This window comes from Canis lupus, chromosome 3 (assembly GCF_003254725.2).
Source record: "Canis lupus dingo isolate Sandy chromosome 3, ASM325472v2, whole genome shotgun sequence".
Taxonomy (NCBI): Eukaryota; Metazoa; Chordata; class Mammalia; order Carnivora; family Canidae; genus Canis; species Canis lupus.
Window position 1 is genome coordinate 12,751,889 of NC_064245.1, and position 19,789 is coordinate 12,771,677.

At 48.6% G+C, this 19,789-nt stretch overlaps 2 protein-coding genes across 4 annotated transcripts in view; one reads left to right on the top strand and one right to left on the bottom strand.

Annotated features, from left to right (window-relative positions):
* Nucleotides 1-2,859: 2,859 nt before the first annotated feature.
* LOC112653120 (translation initiation factor IF-2-like) lies at nt 2,860-9,807 on the bottom strand. Its single transcript, XM_049108114.1, has 4 exons — nt 9,682-9,807; nt 3,949-4,641; nt 3,513-3,626; nt 2,860-3,184 (listed from the first exon to the last, which is right to left on the bottom strand). The coding sequence occupies exons 1-3, from the start codon at nt 9,805-9,807 to the stop codon at nt 3,609-3,611; spliced, it is 837 nt and encodes a 278-aa protein (XP_048964071.1). The 3' UTR covers nt 2,860-3,184; nt 3,513-3,608.
* ERAP1 (endoplasmic reticulum aminopeptidase 1) overlaps nt 4,160-19,789 on the top strand; it is a 42,894-nt gene continuing 27,264 nt past the window's right edge. Inside the window, exons 1-7 of one of the 3 annotated variants that reach the window (XM_025436980.3) lie at nt 4,160-4,258; nt 6,502-6,559; nt 10,919-10,951; nt 11,089-11,632; nt 13,361-13,499; nt 16,451-16,585; nt 19,441-19,561. In XM_025436980.3, the coding sequence (XP_025292765.3) occupies nt 11,106-11,632; nt 13,361-13,499; nt 16,451-16,585; nt 19,441-19,561 (922 nt within the window). In that variant the 5' untranslated portion in view covers nt 4,160-4,258; nt 6,502-6,559; nt 10,919-10,951; nt 11,089-11,105. Of the gene's footprint in view, nt 4,259-6,215; nt 6,428-6,501; nt 6,560-10,918; nt 10,952-11,088; nt 11,633-13,360; nt 13,500-16,450; nt 16,586-19,440; nt 19,562-19,789 lie in introns of those variants that run through there. The other 2 variants (XM_025436976.3, XM_025436979.3) reach the window with 2 other exon arrangements.

Consider the following 19,789-nt stretch of genomic DNA (forward strand, 5'->3'; position numbering starts at 1 on the left):
ACAGATTCTGGGGCAGGGTTTTTGCCTTTCAAACTTAGAGTATTAACTGAGCTTTGAAGAAACTAACTTCAAGGCAAGTAAAAGAAATACACCTGAATGTTAGTGGTAGGAAAAGATTTTGATTCAACTTTTTCCCTCTGTCTCTCTCTGTCTCTGTCTCTCTCTCTCACACACACACTTACAAAGCCTGACCCCTTACAAAGCCTGACCCCTTCCTGTTGTCACAGTACTCTTCTTTTGGCTGCTTCCCACTGCCAGGGAAATTTCTGGGGCTCTCCAGACTACACAGCAGACAAGTGTAGAGTGAAGACATCGGCGATTGTGCTGCGGCAGCTTTATCAAGGAGCCTGTCAAAAAATGCAGTTGTTCTTAGGGGCTGCTTATCTGAAATTGAGTGACATTATCAAAATGACTTCAATCCAGTTGGTTGATCAGAAATGCAGATCAGGTTTAGGCTTCCTTGAAATTTAGGTCAGTCAACTTCAAACAATGTATGGGAAGCTAAGGGCGGAAAAAAAAAAAAATCCCACGTTTCCCATGGGACACGAAGGACATTATCTTCTATCAAGTGACTCATAGAGCTAGTGGGTTATAAAATTGAGACTGTGATTTGTTCTCTCTCTTAAAATTGCATGCAGTTGATAGCCAATTCAATCAGTCTTAATCCAAGAGGAATGGTTTATTGGAAGGATGCTGGGGGGCCTGGAAGAAGTAGCCTTCCAGAGGAGCCAGCTTCAAGCCTGAGGGTGAAATCAGAACATTTGCACAACAAAGGGAGCTCTTTTTTTTTTTTTTTTTTTAGATTTTTTATTTATTCATGAGGGACACAGAGAGAAAGAGAGAGAGAGGCAGAGAGACAAGCAGGCTCCATGCTGGGAGCCTGACGTGGGACTCGATCCCAGGGCTCCAGGATCACACCCTGGGCTGAAGGCAGTGGTAAACCGCTAAGCCACCCGGGGTGCCCAACAAGGGAGCTCTTAAACTCTGACTCTTATTTCTTTTTTTCTCTTTTTGGTGTGGGTTTCATGTTCTTAGGCCCTGCCCCACAGTGGGAATTTGGACGCTAACTCTAAGGCCACAAAGAGGAATTAAAAAAAAGAGGCTTCCCTGCCAGCACCAGCCAGTATAATGCTGGGCAAGGCCACTGACTGGCCTGGCTTTTGTCCTGTGCCAATCCTTGGAGACAGGGAAGCTGAAGCTTCCTGGAAGCTTGACTCCAGGAAGAACTGCATTTTTTTGCTCCTTTTCCTGCTTCTCTCCTTGCTAGGACCTGCACCCCCACTTTTACACATGCCTTACTGTACAGTTAAGGTACGTCCTCCCCGTGTAAAGGTCAAGGAATTAATGATTTTTTTTTTTTGAGTCTTCCAGCACAAAAGAGAATATCTACGGAGTGACCAGTTGAGGTCATCCTGTATGTTCTCCAGACACGTTGGCGCCAGGACCCTGGGCTCTAGGGCAGGAGTGACTTAGGGACCATGCTTGAGCACTGGTCCTTTTTTTTTTTTTTTTTTTAAAGATTTTATTTATTTATTCATGAGAGAGAGAGAGAGGGAGGGGGAGAAAAGCAGAGGCACAGGCAAAGGGAGAAGCAAGCTCCATGCAGGGAGCTCAATGTGGGATTCGATCCTGGGGTCTCCAGGATCACGCCCTGGGCTGACGGCGGTGCTAAACCCCTGAGCCACCCAGGCTGCCCTACTGGTCCTTGTTTTGATCAGTTCCTGGCTCCCTGAGACCAGACCACAATTCTCAATAAAACCCCCAGACCCCAAGCAAAGATGAGACTCAGTCTCCTTTCCGAGTTTCCCAGATGTTGTCTGTATCTCTACTCTGTCTAGATTTTCAGTAAACTCTGCTCTCACTTCCCCTTGACTTCTGGTTTGTTTCTATCCTGCATGAAGTCAAGGATGGTCTTGGCTGGTCCGCAGGCCCCCTTCTGGGTTCTCAGACCCAGCCAGCCTGTGTGTCACTCGGACCAATCACTGTGGCCAGAGAAAGGGGTTGCTGAGTGCAGCCTAGACTGAGATTGAGGCATGTGGCTATGCGTTTACGAGGAGGGGAAGCACACCTGCTGAACAGACAAAAGGTGGGAGAAAAGCCCCTAGAGACACTCAAACATAATAAACCATAACTTGATGCTTGGTAATGTGTTTAAGTCACAGAGGTAAAAATATTCATCACACTCCCAAGTGCCCCATGCCTCTCATAAGTTAGATTTACAATCAATATCCCATTTTTTTTTAATCCATAAAGACATTCCAAATTACTTGAGATCTCCTTACGATGGTTTTTCTTTTCTATTTGCCCAGTTTCAATACAGCTTAATATTTACGGTGAACATTGTGATTGGCTTACTCAGCACATCTTCCAACCTCGTTTCAGAATTCCTCACTCCGCTGGAGAGTCTGGAAAGCAAATCCATCCCCTAGATCTCCTCGCTCCTAGGTTCTGGGTGTGCATTAGGCTCTGCCAAACAAAAGCACCGGTAAAAGAGTTGAATTTGAAACTGGGTTTTAAGTAGGGAGAGAAACCCAGCTTGAGATACTCATTTTGCTGGACGCTAACATCATGACACGGTTCTGAAGCCAGCACCTGTGCTAGCAGTTGCCCAATTTAGCAGATGGCTTCCGAGTTTGTGGCAAGAGAACTAGTTTCAATGGTGGCCAAGTTCTACATTAGGGCCTTGGAATTTTGTTTTTGGAAGCTCCCCCTAGCGTGTGTTCTTTAAAGCTTCCCGATGATTATGTAAGTCATGTAAAAGCCTGCAATAAATCCTTTTTTAATTAAACAGCTTGAATGGATTCTGTTCTCTGTGATCGAACCTTCACTGATACGACATAGAAATGAGTCTTTAAAACGTCACTGGTCATCTTGGTGGTTTTATTTTTCTTTTCCATCTTTTTAATTACATGCATACTGAACACGACGTGGGGTGGTTGGCATTATTTATCGCTTTCAGTGAACAGGTGAATCGGAGAGTGATCACAGTCCCCGCAACATAGTTTGTCAGCTTCTTAGGGGACACCTGCTATTAAGCAGTGTGCCTGGGTTGGAGATCTTCCATCCGCCCCTCCAGATCCACAAAGCATGCATGAGTTTACAGGACAAGAAGTTCTCATCGGAGCAGACTGGATCACTCGCAGACATGTGGAGGCCTTGGAGGCTGCAGCTACCCGCTGAGCCCCTGCCACAATTGCAAATGAAAAACAATCACCTAATCCCAAAGCCCATTTCTTATTGGAATAGAATGAAAATGCTTACCTAGATCTCACCCTGTTAGGGGCTGGGGACGGAATGCTAATTCTATATTACAAAATACCCTTGACTGGAGAGATTCCTCAGAACAAAATACATTTTGTTATTTTTCAAAAGGAACATAAAATTGAGAAACAATGGTTGAGAAATACGGTACCAGCGTCTTGGAACCAAAGGGAAGGAGGTTAGGAAAGAAATGAGAGGGGAAAGGCTGCGGACAGTAGGGAGAAGGTCCCAGACGGGTTGGTCCCACTCACCAACTCGTAGCATTTGGTCAATATGAAAGCTTGAGGTTTCCTGTCCTGTTACTTCATTTACCCTCAGTTGTTCAAAGCTGGGCTCTTCTGGACGTTTCATCCAGTCTCAACGTTCTAAGGGGAGCGTAGAAATGGTCATTTGATGTGAGAAAGCAGAGGAGGCGTTTTAATTATTTATTTTAGATTTTATTTATTCCCGAGAGACAGAGAGGGGGGTGGGGGCAGAGACACAGGCAGAGGGAGAAGCGGGCTCCATGCGGGGAGCCCAACGTGGGACTCGATCCCGGGACCCCGCGGTCACCCCCTGAGCCTAAGGCAGGCGCTCAACCCCGGGGCCACCCAGGGGCCCCCAGAGCAGCCGTTTTAATGTGGAAAGCAGCAAATGTTCGCGGCCCGAGTGCCCCTGGGCCGTGGGGGCAGTCCCGGGGGGGGCTACCTGTAATCCCCCTCCTGCCGGAGGCGTGTCCCCGAAACCCCGAGGCTTGAGCGCTTCGCCCCGTGGTCCGGGTTCCGGGCCTCGCGGAGGCCGAGCCTGCCCAGCGCCGAGCGGGGGCGCCGCGACCTCGGTCCCGCCCGGGCCACCTGCGGGGCTCCGCGCCTCCGGGGCTGTCCCGGCGGGGGTCGGTCGGGGCGCCCTGCCAGCTCCGCCTCCTCCGGGGCGCCCTCTCCGCTTTCGCTTTCTGTTCCCGGGTCGGGGAGGCGGGCGCGGCGGCGCGAGGGCCAGCGGGGCAGCGGCGGGCCCCCAGGTACGGCGGGTGCGACCCCGGGGCCCCGCCGGCCCCCCGACCCCCGGCCGCGCTGCGGGGCTCGAGAGGGGCTCGAGAGGGGCTCGGCGCCGGCCACCTGCTGGTGCCCGCGGGGGCGGCCGGGGAGCCGGGGCGCGCGGCGGAGGCGAGCGAGGCGCGGAGGGCTGGGCTGGGCGGGCCTGGGGGGCTGGGGGGGGCCTGGGGCGCTGGAGGGGCCGTGGGACCTGGGCCCGAGTCCGCAGGGACGCGGGGGGGGGCGGCCGGGGGGCGGGGGCGCGGGGGCGCAGGGTCAGCGCGCCTCTTCCCGGCAGGCGGGAGCGGCCCCCTCCGAGCGCCTCGCCGCTGGTTTCCCCCCCACCCCGGCTTCCTCTCCCGCCCTCCGGCTACCCCCCTGGTCCCCCAAGCCCCACCCTCGGCCCCTCCGGCTCCTCCCCAGGCCCCCCCACCTCCCCAGCCCCCCCCCCGGCTCCTCCCCCAACCCCCCCTGAGGCCCCCCCTTGGCTCCCCCGGCTCCTCCCCAGGCCCCTCCACCTCCCCAGCCCCCCACCCCGGCTCCTCCCCCGACCCCTCCTCAGGCCCCCTCCTCGGCTCCCCCGGCTCCTCCCCAGGCCCCCCCCACCTCCCCAGGCCCGCCCTCCGCTCCACCCTAGGCCCCCCGGCTCCTCCCCCGACTCCTCCGCAGGCACCCCCCTCGGCTTCCCTGGCTCCTCCCCAGACCCCCCCCACCTCCCCAGGCCCCCCCCACCTCCCCAGCCCCCCCTCGGCTCCTCCCCCGACCCCTCCTCAGGCCCTCCCCTCGGCTCCCCCGGCTCCTCCCCAGGCCCCCTCCACCTCCCCAGGCCCGCCCTCCGCTCCACCCTAGGTCCCCCGGCTCCCCCCCCCTCCTCCGCAGGCAACCCCCTCGGCTTCCCTGGCTCCTCCCCAGGCCCCCCCCACCTCCCCAGCCCCCCCCGGCTCCTCCCCCGACCCCTCCGCAGGCCCCCCTCCGCTTCACCCCAGGCCCCCCCCCCGGCTCCTCCCCCGAACCCCTCCCCAGGCCCCCCCACCTCCCCAGCCCCCCCCCACCTCCCCAGCCCCTCCCGCTCCACCCCAGCCCACCCCCGGCTCCTCCCCCGACCCCTCCCCAGGCCCCCCTCGGCTCCCCCCGGCTCCTCCCCAGGTCCCCCCCCACCTCCCAGCCCCCTCCCAGTCCACCCCAGCGCCCCCCGGCTCCTCCACGGGCCGCCCCACCGCTCCTTCCTCGGCACCCCCCCCCCGTCCCTCCCCAGCCGCCCCCCCCACGCTCCCCCCTCTGCCCCTCCGCAGGCCCCCCCACCTCCCCAGCCCCTCCCGCTCCACCCCAGCCCCCCCCCCGGCTCCTCCCCCGGCTCCTCCCCCGGCCGCCCCACCGCTCCCTCCTCGGCACCCCCCCCCGTCCCTCCCCAGCCGCCCCCCCCCGCTCCCCCCTCGGCCCCTCCGCAGGCCCCCCCACCTCCCCAGCCCCTCCCGCTCCACCCCAGCCCCCCCCCGGCTCCTCCCCCGGCCGCCCCACCGCTCCCTCCTCGGACCCCCCCCCCGTCCCTCCCCAGCCGCCCCCCCCCCCGCTCCCCCCTCGGCCCCCTCCTCCCTCTGGCCCCACCCCCGGCCTCCGCGCAGCGCCAGATGTGGGCTGGGGGGGTGCCGCGGGTGGGGGTGGGGGTGCCTTGGGCGGGATGGTTGCGGGAGAAAGCAGGTGCCGGGCTGAGCTGGACGGTGCTGAGGGACGGGAGGCAGAAGGCGCCCCGACGGGCCTCTCCTTGCCTCTGCGTCCTGGTTCCCAGCGCCTCCCCCGTCCGCTCCGCTCCCCTTGGGGTCTTACCCCAAGCAGGTTCTCCGGTTGAGCAACTTCCAGTCCCTGCGGGGCCGGCGCCTTGCCCGCCGGGGTGGGGGTGGGGGTGGGGGGTGGCCCTGCAGGGTGACTTCTCGGAGGGAGAGGCCTGGACGCTTCCTTAGTGTCCCTGGAGGTTCTCTGTAGGGCCACGTTCAGAAAGGCGGAGCTCTCTGCTGAGTCCAGTATTTGCTCCCTCAGCTCAGGATGTGGTCAGCCAGAAACAAGAACAAAAACTTAAAAAAAAAAAAAAAAAAACAGGCCAGTGGTGTTCTCTTTCCCCAAGGATTGGGAATTGTGCTGATCCCAGAGCCCATGTGCAGGTCGGTCTAAATGAAAGAATTCCAGTTGGTTAAAGACAATTTGAGTGAATTCAACGTTTTTGTCTGTTTACCAGGGGTGACAAGCTACTGCAACGCTTGATGATGTCATCGTTCGGGACATTTTGGAAGAAGGTCGGTTACCTTTCGGTGGTAGATTTCCCATTGAGTAGGGTTCCCATAAAGGGAAGGGTGAGCTAACCCAGGGTCAGTTGCCCCTGCCTTCCCCGTGGGTGGGAAAAGTCCTAATCCGCAGAGGCAGCAGCCTCCGTAAAGTTTCCTAAAATGCCCTGAACTCTTGCTGGCGGCGCAGGGAAGTCAGGGTCCGTTACCACAACCTTGACCGGGAAAGATGCTTTATTTAGTGAGATCAGAGGCCGAAGGCAGGTGCGTGGCAGGTCCTTGAAAACCTTTCTCTCTGGGCTCTGAGCCTGTGTGTTCACCTGCCTGCGGGTGTTTTTCCGTGCACACCGCACAGACCTCACAAACATATTTCAAAAATGAATCCTTGGTCGACCTCTCCTCCCTTTTAAAACCCCGTCCCACCTCTGGTCTTCTCCGTCTCAGTAAATGGCACCCGTGACTACCCAGATGTTCATTCCAGAAGCCTGGCAGCCATCCTGATGTGTTCTTTCTGTCACCACCACCCCCCCTTGCAGTCCACCCCAAATGGAGATGTTGAGTCCCTCCCTCTCTCTGTCTCTCCCCTCCCTCGCTCTCTCTGGTGACACCACTAGAGTACAAGCCACCAGCTTAGTTTGTCTAGACCACTTCTCTGACTGGTTTCTGAGCCATCCCTCCTGCTCCTTTCTTGATCCACATGGCTTCTTAAAGTGTGACCTGGATCCTGAGACCTTCTAGCTCAAAACCCAGTGGCTTCTCGTTGTGCCTCGGCTGGGAGTCAGAAGCCTTCCCGCGCCTCCAGGCTGTGTGGGGTCTGGTCCCATCTGCGGCTCCACGTGCATCTCTGCAGCATGTTCTGCTTTAGGGTCACTGGCCTTTCATAACCAGGACTCTACTGCCTCTGAGCCTACAAACATGCTTGCTCTTCCCTCGGTCTGGAAAACTCTCTTTCTGTCTCTTAGGTAGTTTGATTTCGTCCTTTAAATCTCAGCTAAAGTACTCTCAGAGAACCCCCAGGGTTGATCCCCTTGCCCTGTTTTTTTCTTGCAGTTTGTTGTGTTGTTGTTGTTTTTTTTCCCCCAGAGCCCTAGTCATGGTTAAAATTCCCCCTGCCCCCAGCTCTGTAAGCAGTTTGAGGTCAAGGATCTGTGATGTCTTATATTGCTGGTGTCCAGCAAAATCCTTGGCACATAAGAGTAAATATTGGTGGAGTGGATGATTGCAAAGATTTTGGTAAATATTGGTGGGATGGATGATTGTAAAGATTTCGGTAAATATTGGTGGGATGGATGATTGCAAAGATTTTGGTAAATATTGGTGGGATGGATGGTTGCAAAGATTTTGGTAAATATTGGTGGGATGGATGGTTGCAAAGATTTTGGTAAATATTGGTGGGATGGATGGTTGCAAAGATTTTAACTCCGTCTTTACAACAATGCTGTGAGAGAGGTATTATTATTTTCTCAAATTACACATGAAAAGAACGCAACAGGGATTAAATAACCTGTCCCAGGTCACACAGTAGGTGCCAGAGCAAGAACTCAAAGCCAGTTTTTCTTTTCTGACTATAAGTGTAATATGGATTATTATTAACATAGCTATGGTTTAGATATTTATGCCATCTACACTGCATGTTCCGTAGTGGTTTCCTGGCATTACATCTCTTTTGAGACACAGTCGTGTTCTCTTTGACTCCATCTCCTTATGGACTCAACCTTGTAAAGCCTTGGCCGGGAGGTGTACTGCCAACTCCTTTAGGGGCCTGTAGGCCTTGCTGCCTGCTCAGAACCAGATGGGATTTTTAGATTTCCTCCTGGACTTTCGGGAATACTTGGGGCCATCTGAGGCCCTCCCAGGCCTGAACCTGCCGCCTTCATTGCACTCACAAAGCTCCTGCCATCAGAAATTCAAAAAGGAAACGTCATAACATCACTCAAGTTCCCTTTATTTCTCATGTCCCAACTTCAAGGGAGATCCATCGTGTTGGCCCTGTGCTAGAAATCTGCTGAGGGAGTAAAAGTGGGAACCTTTTACTATTTTGGTGTTTAAAACTTTATTCTTCTCCTTCACGTTGCTTCAGTTCTCCGTGGCTGGAAACATCCTTTCGTTGGTTCCTACCCACATACCAAAACCCAAGAAACACATAAACAAAAAAACCAGTTTTCCCTGTTCACGCTTGGAATAGGTTTGACCCTTTGATTCTCTCTTCTTGCATCTGGGTGGTACCTTTTTTTTTTTAATAGATTTTATTTATTTATTCATGAGAGACAGAGACACAGGCAGAGGGAGAAGCAGGCTCCATGCAGGGAGCTCGATGCGGGACTCGATGTGGGACTTGATCCCTGGACCCCAGGATCACACCCTGAGCCAAGCAGACGCTCCACTGCTGAGCCACCCAGGCGTCCCCCTTGGGTGGTACCTTTTGAACTGAGGTTATGGTGCTTCGGTGCTTCCTGCCTGTGTTGGTAGTCTATGTGCCTGCAGGTCTGCTCTGTGGGGAAGCAGGGTGTAGGCCCCTCTGGCTGTGTTTTTGGCAGGGGAGCAGGATGGAGAGAGAGGGGTTGGCGAGAGCCCCACATAGGGTTGAAGACGGTAAGACCAGGCCTTCGCAAGGATTATCCAGGAGGTTCTCTGCTTGGCTCTCCAATAGAATCTCTAGGAAGATTTTTTAAAATTCTGGTGCCCTGACCTCATCACCATAGATTTCAGTTTAATTGTTCTAGATAGAGACCCAGGCATTGGTCATTTTTATTTATTTATTTATTTATTTTTATTTTTTCATTGGTCATTTTAAAAGCTTCTCCTTCCCCGCTGATGTTCATATGCAGCCGGAGTAGAGAACCACTGACCTAGAGGTGGAGCCCCATGTACCGCACCGTCGTCCCACCACTTTCTCATCTGCTCTGTATGTTCAGGAGCCCAAAGAGCTTGAGGGAATTAGGACCAATTACCTGGGCTCACTAGCAGACGAGTCCCGGCAAATACCCCCTTAGAGAGGTTCTTTGTCTAAGAGGGAAACGTGCGTAGAATCTGGACTTCACAGCTTGGCGAGGTACTGCCAAGTTGCAGGGGCAGTTAGAGACGTCCCATTGGCAGTGCTCTCAGCCATGGTTGCCAACTCTCTTGTAATTCACCTTCCTCTTGTGTCCTAAGGCCTCGTCAAAAAGACCAAGATAGAGTCTGCAGCAGGACTCCCAGCGTGCTTTGAGCATCCCCTTGGAGTCCCTCTCCTCCTCGCCCTGTGAATAATCATTCCCCATCCGGATGGATTGATTGCCCAGCCAGCCCTCTACTTTGTCCCTTTGCGCTTTCACTCCTGCCCTGGTTTGCTCCACCTGCAGTGGCTTCAGTGGCCTCCCTTCATTTCTAAATCCAACCCATCCTTCCAAACTGTGCTTCGATGCTGGTCTTGCACGAAGGCATCCCCGAGTTGCCGTGCAGCCCGTGGCACGCTCTCCCTTCTGCCCCAGCACTACCTTTTATGATTATTCCGAAGACGCTCCACCCTTGGCTCTGTTGCATTCTATCATTTGTGCATGAGTGTTTTCTGTCTTGCAGGATTTTGAAAGCTGTGGGATTTGTGTCTTGTGTATTGTTATATCCCACCCCGTGCTGCGCACACGGCCTTGTGTGGAGCGGGCATTCAACGTAGATTTGTTGGATGATTGTCAGAGAGGATCCAGGAGACTGTTGGGTTTGTCACAAACTATTGGTGAGGAAATCACCATAAACACTTTAAGTCATTCCTGGCTAAATACGTGTTAGATGAACCTTTGGCGTGACATTTGACAAAGACACTGCTGTTATTAAGGGTTACTGTTAATGGATACTTGCCTCCCTGTCCCCTTGCTGCTCAGCAGCTGTGTTTCCTTCCCATGTCTCCTATATGTGGGGATTCTTTACCTCGTACACTTGGTGGGGAGCCAGACTTGTCCTGCAGAAGCTGTGAAGTCCAGATCCTTGCTTTTCCCACCCCCCTGACTGGTAGTGTGGTTACCTTATCTCAGCTGAAAGAAGTACTGCCAAGTTGCAGGGGCAGTTAGAGACCTCCCATTGGCAGTGGCTGCAGCAGGGTCCTGCATCTGATCTCAGGCAGCAGGGCAGCTTCCTCCAAGGTCCAGTGTGGATTTGGGGTGGGGGGGATGGTCACTGCTCAATTTCTCTGATATGCTTCTGGCTGGCTGTCTCTTGGCCTGTTTCTCAATCCTCCTGACACCTCTGTGACCCTTTTGATGGCTTACTTAAGGGACCTTGTTCTACTTCTTTCGACCAAGAACCCTGACTGATAGAGTTCATTTAAACTTGGAAAGTCAACTGGTACTTTTTCATAGGTGTGAAGACTGTTGCTGACCATTCACTTCTTTCTTCTAGGAATCAATATAGGGAAGGTAATACTCCTTTCAGGTAAAGACCTAGAACTTTTGAAAGTTTGTATCTCTATCTGTTAATCCTGGGTAGATATATTGTGAAATTATGCCATCTCCATATAATATTTCAGTGACTCAATTTTTTTTGGGGGGGTTATACATTTGTGCCATCAGGTGGTTTGAGCAAGAAGATGATATCTCCGTCCGTCACATGGCCACTTGCAACCATGCCATTTCTATCGTCCTCACTCTTGCTTCTCTTAACTGTGTCAACTCCTTCCTGGTGTCAGAGCAGTGACACTACGTCTCCGAAAGCTACCAATGGGACACCATTCCCTTGGGATAAAATACGACTTCCTGAGCACATTGTCCCAGTTCATTACGATCTCATGATCCACGCAAATCTCACCACTCTGACTTTCGAGGGAACCACGGAAATAGAAATCGCAGCCAGCCGGCCTACAAGTGCCATCATCCTGCACAGTCACCTTCTGCAAGTATCTAAGGCCACCCTCAGGAGGAGAGTTGGAGAGAGGCTGACTGCAGAACCCTTGAGAGTCCTGGAATACCCGCCTCACGAGCAAATCGCACTTGTGGCTTCCGAGCCTCTGGTGGTTGGGCTCCCGTACACAGTTGTCATTGACTACACTGGCCATCTCTCGGGGCATTTAAATGGATTTTATAAAAGCACCTACAGAACCAAGGAAGGGGAAGTGAGGTACTTTTTTTTCTATTTTTCTTTTTTAAACTTCAAGTACTGCCCATACAAAACTCATTATTTCATATGGATTATTTCTGAAATCTCCCTTGATCATTGAATATTTTGATTTTGCGTTTCATTTACAGCTAAAAATAGCCAATAGATTCTTTTCTTTGTTTTTCAGATCTCGTGTTTTGGTTCTGTTTTAACCAGTTTTCTTTCCTTCTGCTCTGTCAAAGTACCTATTTATGTAATTAGATTTCTAGTATATAATAAACATTTTTAATTCTCTCTAGTATTAGTTTCCTAGAGCTGCTATAACAAAGTACCATAAGCTGGGTGGCTTTGAACAACAGACATTTATGCTCTCACCGTTCTGGAGGCTAGTAGTCGGAAATCAAGGTATCAGTAGGGCTCGGCTCTCTCTAAATCTGAGAAGAATCCTTCCTTCCCTCTTTTTAGTTTGTGGTAGCCGTCGATTGTTGGCATTGCTTGGCTTGCACCAACATCAGTCTGGAGTCTGACTCTATTATGTAGCCATTCCTCAAATTTCCCTCTTCTTATGAGGACACTAGTCTTCTTGGATTAGGGCCCAACCCTATGGCTTCATTTGATTACATCTGCAAAGACCCTATTTCCAAATAAAGTCACATTCACAGATACGAGGGATTAAGACTTCCGCATTATTTTGGAGGATGCAGTTTGCCCATACATTCTATTAGAAGAAACATCTTTTTCTCAGTTAAAGCTTTTTAAAGGATCCTCATCAGCCTTGCTTTTGTTCTGTTTTTAAGGAGGTAATCTATTTTGGGAGATTTTATGCTGAATTTTAAAATCAAATTTTATTTGCTCGTAGATTATACTCACTTATTTTTCTGATTCCATATTATTCTTCTGAGGTTAAAAAAAGATGCTATCAAAAAGAATTTTTTTAAAAGTAAATTCTATCCATATCACACCCCTAAAGATAGCCGGTGCTTTTATTTTGGGGACCATCCTTCTGGACTTCTCTCTGGATATGGATATACATTTACATAAATGGAGCAATGTTATATTTTCCATCTGATAAGGGATTTTATTTTAATATGTTGAGATGTTTCATATGGAAGGCTGTCTCAAACATTATTCTGAGTTTATTAAAATGCATGTGCACTGATTTAACTAATACCCCGTTGATGGAGATTGGGTTGTTTTCACCGTTTCAGCAACAGCAGTATCTTTGTCAATCATTTCTTTAGAATAAATGCCTAGAACTAAAATTGATAAGTTCACGGGTCTACAATCATTTGATATCCCTTGCCATATTTCTCATCTGCAGCCAATTCTGTATACGGGCAGTCTTTATAGAGCCAAAAAGCCAACAGATATGTCCCTTTAACTTTATTATTGAGAAAGTTGAGCAGGTTTTCATATGTTTATTGACTATTTGTAAGCCTTCTTCTGTGAATTGCCTGTTTATGACCTGTACCTGCACTTCTCCTTGGTTGCTGGTTATATAGTCTTACTCACTTTTAAGTTTTCATTATCTGTCAAGGCTATTAAGCCTTTGTCAAATAACTTTCAATCAGTTTTCTCAGTTTTTAACTTTTTAAATTTAGTTTATGATAGCTTAAATGAAATTTTTTTTTTTAGTAGTGAATTCCATAATCTTATGATATCTCTAGGGATTAAAAACCAAAGAACACATCTATTTTAGAGTCCCTGGTGCTTTATGTTGTACTTCTTTTTCACATGCCATAATTTTAGAGTACTTGCATCAACACACTTTGAACCTACTGCGGCCAGAATGGCCTTTCCCTGCTTTGATGAACCTGCCTTCAAAGCGAATTTTTCAGTCAAGATCCGAAGGGAGCCCAGACACGTCGCCATCTCCAATATGCCGCTGGTGAGTCTGAACTGCCTGTCTACTCACGGGAAAAATCTGTTGATATGCTGTGACTTGCTTGTCACTGTGGTGACAGTTAACATTCATGTCACCTGTGTTGTTTTATTGCCTGACAGCTCACTTTGCTTTTTTCATTTCTAACCTTTGCTTTTGTTTCAAACAAGAATTTATCTGTAGTTAAAGAAAAAATTGGCCCTTAAAACATGTAGGATTTCAGTACAAGTGGCATTCCTGGTCACTGGTGCTGACAGGAGGGCAACTGTAGGGAAGCAGGTCAGATGTAAATGAGAGCGCCCTTCACAAAGCACTTTCTCCTTCACCGGCTCATATGATCTTTTAAAGGGCACACCTGGTCATCTAAGGCTATATCTCTACTAGATAGTATATCATATATAGAAATTACAGAGCATAACTAAGAGTAACCATCTGATTTGTAACTATATCCACCAAATTGGGCCAACAGAAAAAAAAAGTCGTCTTATGTTACAAAAGGTAAGTAGTCATCGATAGCTCAGTTCCCTTTAAAGAAACCATTACCCTCCAATACTGAAGCAAATGTGGACCGTGTTCCATCTGATTTTCAAAAGTGGTGAGAAAATGGCCATGCCAAATGAATAAAACTACTGAGTCAGTGCCACGGACCGATGACAGTGCCAGCTTAGAAAAACTCATCCCCCGCAGGGAGTCTGCTTCTCCCTCCACCTATGTCTCTGCCTCTCTCTCTCTTTGTCTCTCATGAATAAATAAATAAAATCTTTAACAAAAAGGAACAAAACTCATCCCCCTAGCTATCAGCCTGCAACTCCTGAAGCACACACATGGGCTTTTGTTCAGAGAGCTCGCTGCAGATGAGACTCAGATGGAACTGACTTTGCCCAGAATCTTAAAGGGTGTCCCAGCTCAGCCCTGTGCTGAGCAGGGGGGCATAATCTTAGTGCGGGACTCTGAGGGCCACAGCCAACCTCTAACACAGTACCTTGAGACGCTCAAAAGTCTATGGATCACCTTAAAAATCATACCTTAATAATCCCTTCCTCAAATAAGATTCTGATAGCCCCCCTCAGGGGGCCATGCTCTGTGAAAAGTGCTCTTCTGCAAAACTCTACCAACTAAGAACGGATACAAATGTGAGTGGGATAGATATCCCACTCACATTTGTATATGAAAAAAACAGGAAACAGTTATGCTATTTTCCTGATATACATTTGAGATAGAGAACATACTTGTTCCAGTCGTCGTCCCATCCTCCAATATTATGATATTGCTCCCGGGGTTATGAGTTCTCTAATCAGAGAAGCAATCACAGCTTTAGGAGAATAAAGGATGGGGACAGATGAAACCAAAGGGGAGACTGATGACCAAAAAAAGATTGGTGGAGAAACTCGTAGGCTTGCAAGGTGAAGGCTGGGAGCTCCCAAGGCTTCGCAGAGACGCTGGAGCCTCAATCCATGGATAGCCAAGAGCCATTTATTAAGGAAAGGAAAATCTACAGTGTGATCTTGCCTCCTGGACAGGAAAGCTCTCCCATTGGCAGAAATCTTTTAGGACTTGCCTGAGCTCAGGCTGCAGACCTGGAATTCAGGGGGAAGGACAGTGGAGTCTCAGGGGATCGTCTTGTCTTGGTGGCTGCAAAAGCTAACAGACCATCAGAACGTTGAAGTGTATGGGCGGTGACAGGATTTAATGACATTTAAAGTTGAATTAATTAGCTTACTTGCCTAGTGAATACCACAGCTTCAGCAATGACCATTTGGGTTAGGGTTGGGTAGAAGGCATTTAAAAAGAAAAGGTAAGTTGGAGTTTTTCAAGAGTAAACCTAGGTCGGCTATCAGGGTCAGGGTTGGAGTGAACAAAGGGTGACCATCAGACACCAGAACGGGTGGTTGACGGGTGCTAAAAAGAAGGATGAGGGCACAGAAATAGAGGTGGAAATAAGATTCCAGGGAAAATGCATATGCTAATATGGAATTCGCCAGGCTCGTTCTTCTCTTGCTCTCTTTCTCCAGGACCCTGCCCCAGTGCTCTGTGTTGTTGCCTGGGGTATGAGACTCTCCTTTTGGGGATCAGACCTCTTAGACTGCACCTCTATGACCCCCACCCCTTCTCCCTGACTACACCTAAAGCTGATTCCAGTGAAGCAAATCAGAGTTGGTTGGCCGAGTCAGGTTCAGGCATGTGTTCCTTTCAATTTTGTGGGAAAATAGAAGCTCTCTTTTAGGTTATATACAGTTACATGTTTGCCCACTGTAGAAAACAAATTAGTGTGTTTCCAGAAAATTCTCGTACCGGTATTTAAGGTCAGGTGGACTACATATTGGCAAAACCAGTAATTTCAGTTTTGCTTTGTTCCATTCATATTATCTCTGTCATATACCAAATATGGGTCAGTTTGCAACCATCTTGGGTATTTAAAAGAAATGTAGTGATGATAGTTGCAAAACTCTGTAAATATAATAAAAAAAACCCACTGAACTCTATACTTTAAAATGATGAATTTTATGGTAAGTGAATTCCATCTCAGTAAAAAAAATTGCGGGGGATCCCTGGGTGGTGCAGCGGTTGAGCACCTGCCTTCAGCCCAGGGCGTGATTCTGGAGTCTCAGGATCGAGTCCTGCATCAGGCTCCCCATATGGAGCCTGCTTCTCCCTCTGCCTATGTCTCTGCCTCTCTCTCTTTCTTTGTGTCTCTCATGAATAAATAAATAAAATCTTAAAAAAAATTGAATAGATTGGACTTAATATCAAAATTACAATCAGGTATTAGAGAAATTTTATTTTATTTATTTATTTATTTATTTATTTATTTTTATTAGAGAAATTTTAAAATAATTTTACAAATGGTGTGCTGTGTACTTTATTACATCCGGTGGTTAAGAAATTTCTCTTTAGGAAATATTTTCAATGCATTGGATAATTGGGTTATTTGATGATTTCATTTCTTCTGATTTTAGGTTAAATCTGTGACTGTTGCTGAAGGACTCCTAGAAGACCATTTTGATGTCACTGTGAAGATGAGCACCTACCTGGTGGCCTTCATTATTTCAGATTTTGAGTCCATTAGCAAGATGACCAAGAACGGAGTCAAGGTGAATCCTGGGACTGTCAGATTGTCACATAGGGTGACCAACTTATCCTAGCCTGGGTGACACTGTCCTGGTTTTAAAACTGGAAGTCCCACAATTTGGGCACACACCTGAGTCTTGGGCAAAACACAAGATTGTTGGCATCCTATTGTCACAGATGCTGGTATTTACAACGGGGTTCTAATCACAAAAACATGTGGAGAGGCTTGGTCTGGTCTGGATCACGGTCCCAGCTCCACCAATAGCTGGTTTTCTGACCTTGGCCCTGCTCTCTTTGAAACTTAGTTTAATTTATGCTTCTTTAAAATGTGTAGGTTAAAAAATAAAATAAAATAAAAAAATAAAAAAATAAAAAAATGTGTAGGTTGGACTAGACCCTGCCAGTGGTTTCTCTAGTTGTTTCTGGCTATCACTTTCTACAGTTTGGAAGAAAATGTCATTGACTATCTGAACAGAGGGTTTCTGGCCTTGAGAAGAAAGTAAAATAGAGCAGTCAGCTTAGAGAATTTCATGGCTCTGGGGAGGACATTTGTGGCAGCGAATACTAGAAAAAATATCTTGTGTCAAGGACTACTTTCCCCCTTTCTAGGTGCCGTTGTGTAGTGAACAACCTATTCAACTGTATGCTGGGTTCTGAATGCAAACAGTCTTTGTGGGGAGAGGAGGGGCTTTAATTTGAAGATATCTCATTTATTTGTGCACATTTTCACTGAGGCCTGAACGGATAGGACTTCTCTGATGAATGATCGTTTGTTCCTGTAGCGGTTCTTTTTTTTTTTTTTAAGATTTATTTATTTATTTATTTATTTATTTATTTATTTATTTATTTATTTATTTATGATAGACATAGAGAGAGAGAGAGAGAGAGGCAGAGACACAGGAGGAGGGAAAAGCAGGCTCCACACTGGGAGCCTGATGTGGGACTCCATCCTGGGACTCCATCGCACCCTGGGCCAAAGGCAGGCGCCAAACCGCTAGGCCACCCAGGGATCCCCCTGTAGTGGTTCTTATTCTTGTAGAGATCCTTCTACTTACCTGGAGATTTGAAGGTGATGCTTGAGATTTGAACATAGGGACCAATCTAAATTCAGTAGCGAAACTATCAGCAAAAACAGTCATGCATTGATTTGCCCACTTTTGTGAATCCTTTATGAAAGATTCTTTTTTTAAAATAATGTCTCTTCCATACTGTGATATTGTGATTTATGACAAGAAATATATATACGTGGTCTTTGTCCCGGTTTCTAGCATGAAGCTCCTAAAACATGAGGAATTTCCTGATGACAGCTAGAAAGGTGTCTCTCAGGTTAATGAGATGACTTGTGGAAAGCACATAGGTAACCTAAAGATGGGGGCTGGGTGCCGGAGAACTAGCCATGTGGTCTGAGGGTTGGGACTTTTGGCCACTCCCTCTTGACGTTCAGAGAGTGGTGAAGGATTGGGGATTTGAGTTCAATTACCTAGGGCTGATGACTTTATGAGCCCTGACTGTGGAGGGAAGCCTCTATAAAAACCTAAAAGGACAGTTCAGAGAGCTTCTGGGTTGGTGCAAGTGCAGAGAATCCGTGAGAGTGGCCTGCCTGGGGGATGGTATGGCAGCTCTTCCAATCTGGCTGTTTCTGAGTCATGACCTTTTATAGTAAGTAAGATATTTCTCTGAGTTTTAGGAGCTGCTCTAGCAAAGTAATGAAACCTAAAGAGGTGGTTGTTGCAACCTGCAAGCTCTAGCCTGTTGGTCAGAAGCATGGAGGGTAAGGTGGACTCGTGACTATCCCCTGAAGTGGAAGTGGGGCCAGTTTTGAAAGGCTCATCCTTCATGTCGTGGACGCTGGGCAGTGTTGAAACCAAGCTGAGTTGTGGGACACCCGGGTGGTATCGGAGAACTGCTTGCAGGTGTGGGGGTAATCCCCCACCCCCACATTGGAATTGGGACCCAGAACTCTTTCATATTAGTGTTCTTAGGTTTTTTATTTCTTTAAATACATTAAATGTAAATTTTACATTCTAGTAACTGTCCTATCTGAAGTCTTTGTGCGTCTGGTTCTATGGTCTGTTGTTTCTGCTGGTTTTTGCTTATGGTGTCTGGGTTCCTCGGCGTGTATTGAACTTAGGCTACCTGAGTTGAAGGTGGCTTCTTTCAGAGAGAATTTGTTTGCTCCTGTCGGGTGACCAGGAGCACTTACGAGCCCATGAATCACTTTAATTCAACCTCTTAGCTTCAGATTTTTAAGCTACCTGGTTAGTGTGTGTCCAGCTGCTACCGAGTGTGAAGATTAGCTTTTTACTGATTCTCTTAAGACTTCCATCAGCCTCCCCTCTAAAGTACCAAGCCTTTGAAAAAGATGTTCCCCCGCTCCTGCAGGCTCCTTGAGGAAGGGGGTGGCTGTGTTTAGTTTACCCTTACAGCAAGGGTGTGATCCTTTTGGGTCCAGCTTTACGCATGGTGCGTCTTCTGTTGGACGTCCCATCTCGGGCGGGCTCTGAATTTTGTTTCCTATCCCCTGAGACCTCCAGTGCTGTGAAAGCTCAGATCCATCTGTATTAGGCTAGTGTCCTCAGGACAAAAGCTGGCTGCAGTGCTCTGCTGTCTATGGAGGGTCCTACTGTTACTTCATTTCTGGCATCTAACTTGACTTTTCTACAGTGTCATAAGAGCATTTTTAAAAGGATGGTTTTGTATAGGTTATCCAGCATGTTGTAGTTGATCAGAAACAGCATTAATATAAGAAACAGAACTGCTGATTTTCTTAATTGTCAACTATGTTGCGGAAGATGAAGCCTTAAACGTCTATGTTCTGTACAGTTGTGGAGAGAACCCACAATGGCATTTGAATAGCTGTCTCTGCCTTTCTCTTCAGGTTTCCATATATGCTGTGCCAGACAAGATACACCAGGCAGATTATGCCCTGGATGCCGCCGTGACGCTTCTAGAATTTTATGAGGATTATTTCAGCATTCCATATCCCTTGCCCAAACAAGGTAGAGATTTTGCACAGTTTTTGCAAATTGTGGCATTTAATGTTGTCAGCTGTGGATTAAATCCTCCTAATTGGCATTCCCATGTTTATCTCAGTAGCCCTTTAAGTCCTGAAACTCCCAGCAGGGGTTAACCATCGGGTTGATCCTACTCACCCCTCATCTATACAGTAAATTTCTAATAGCAGAAGAACTTGAAAAGGTTTCTGAGGCACGTATCATGGTGAGAAT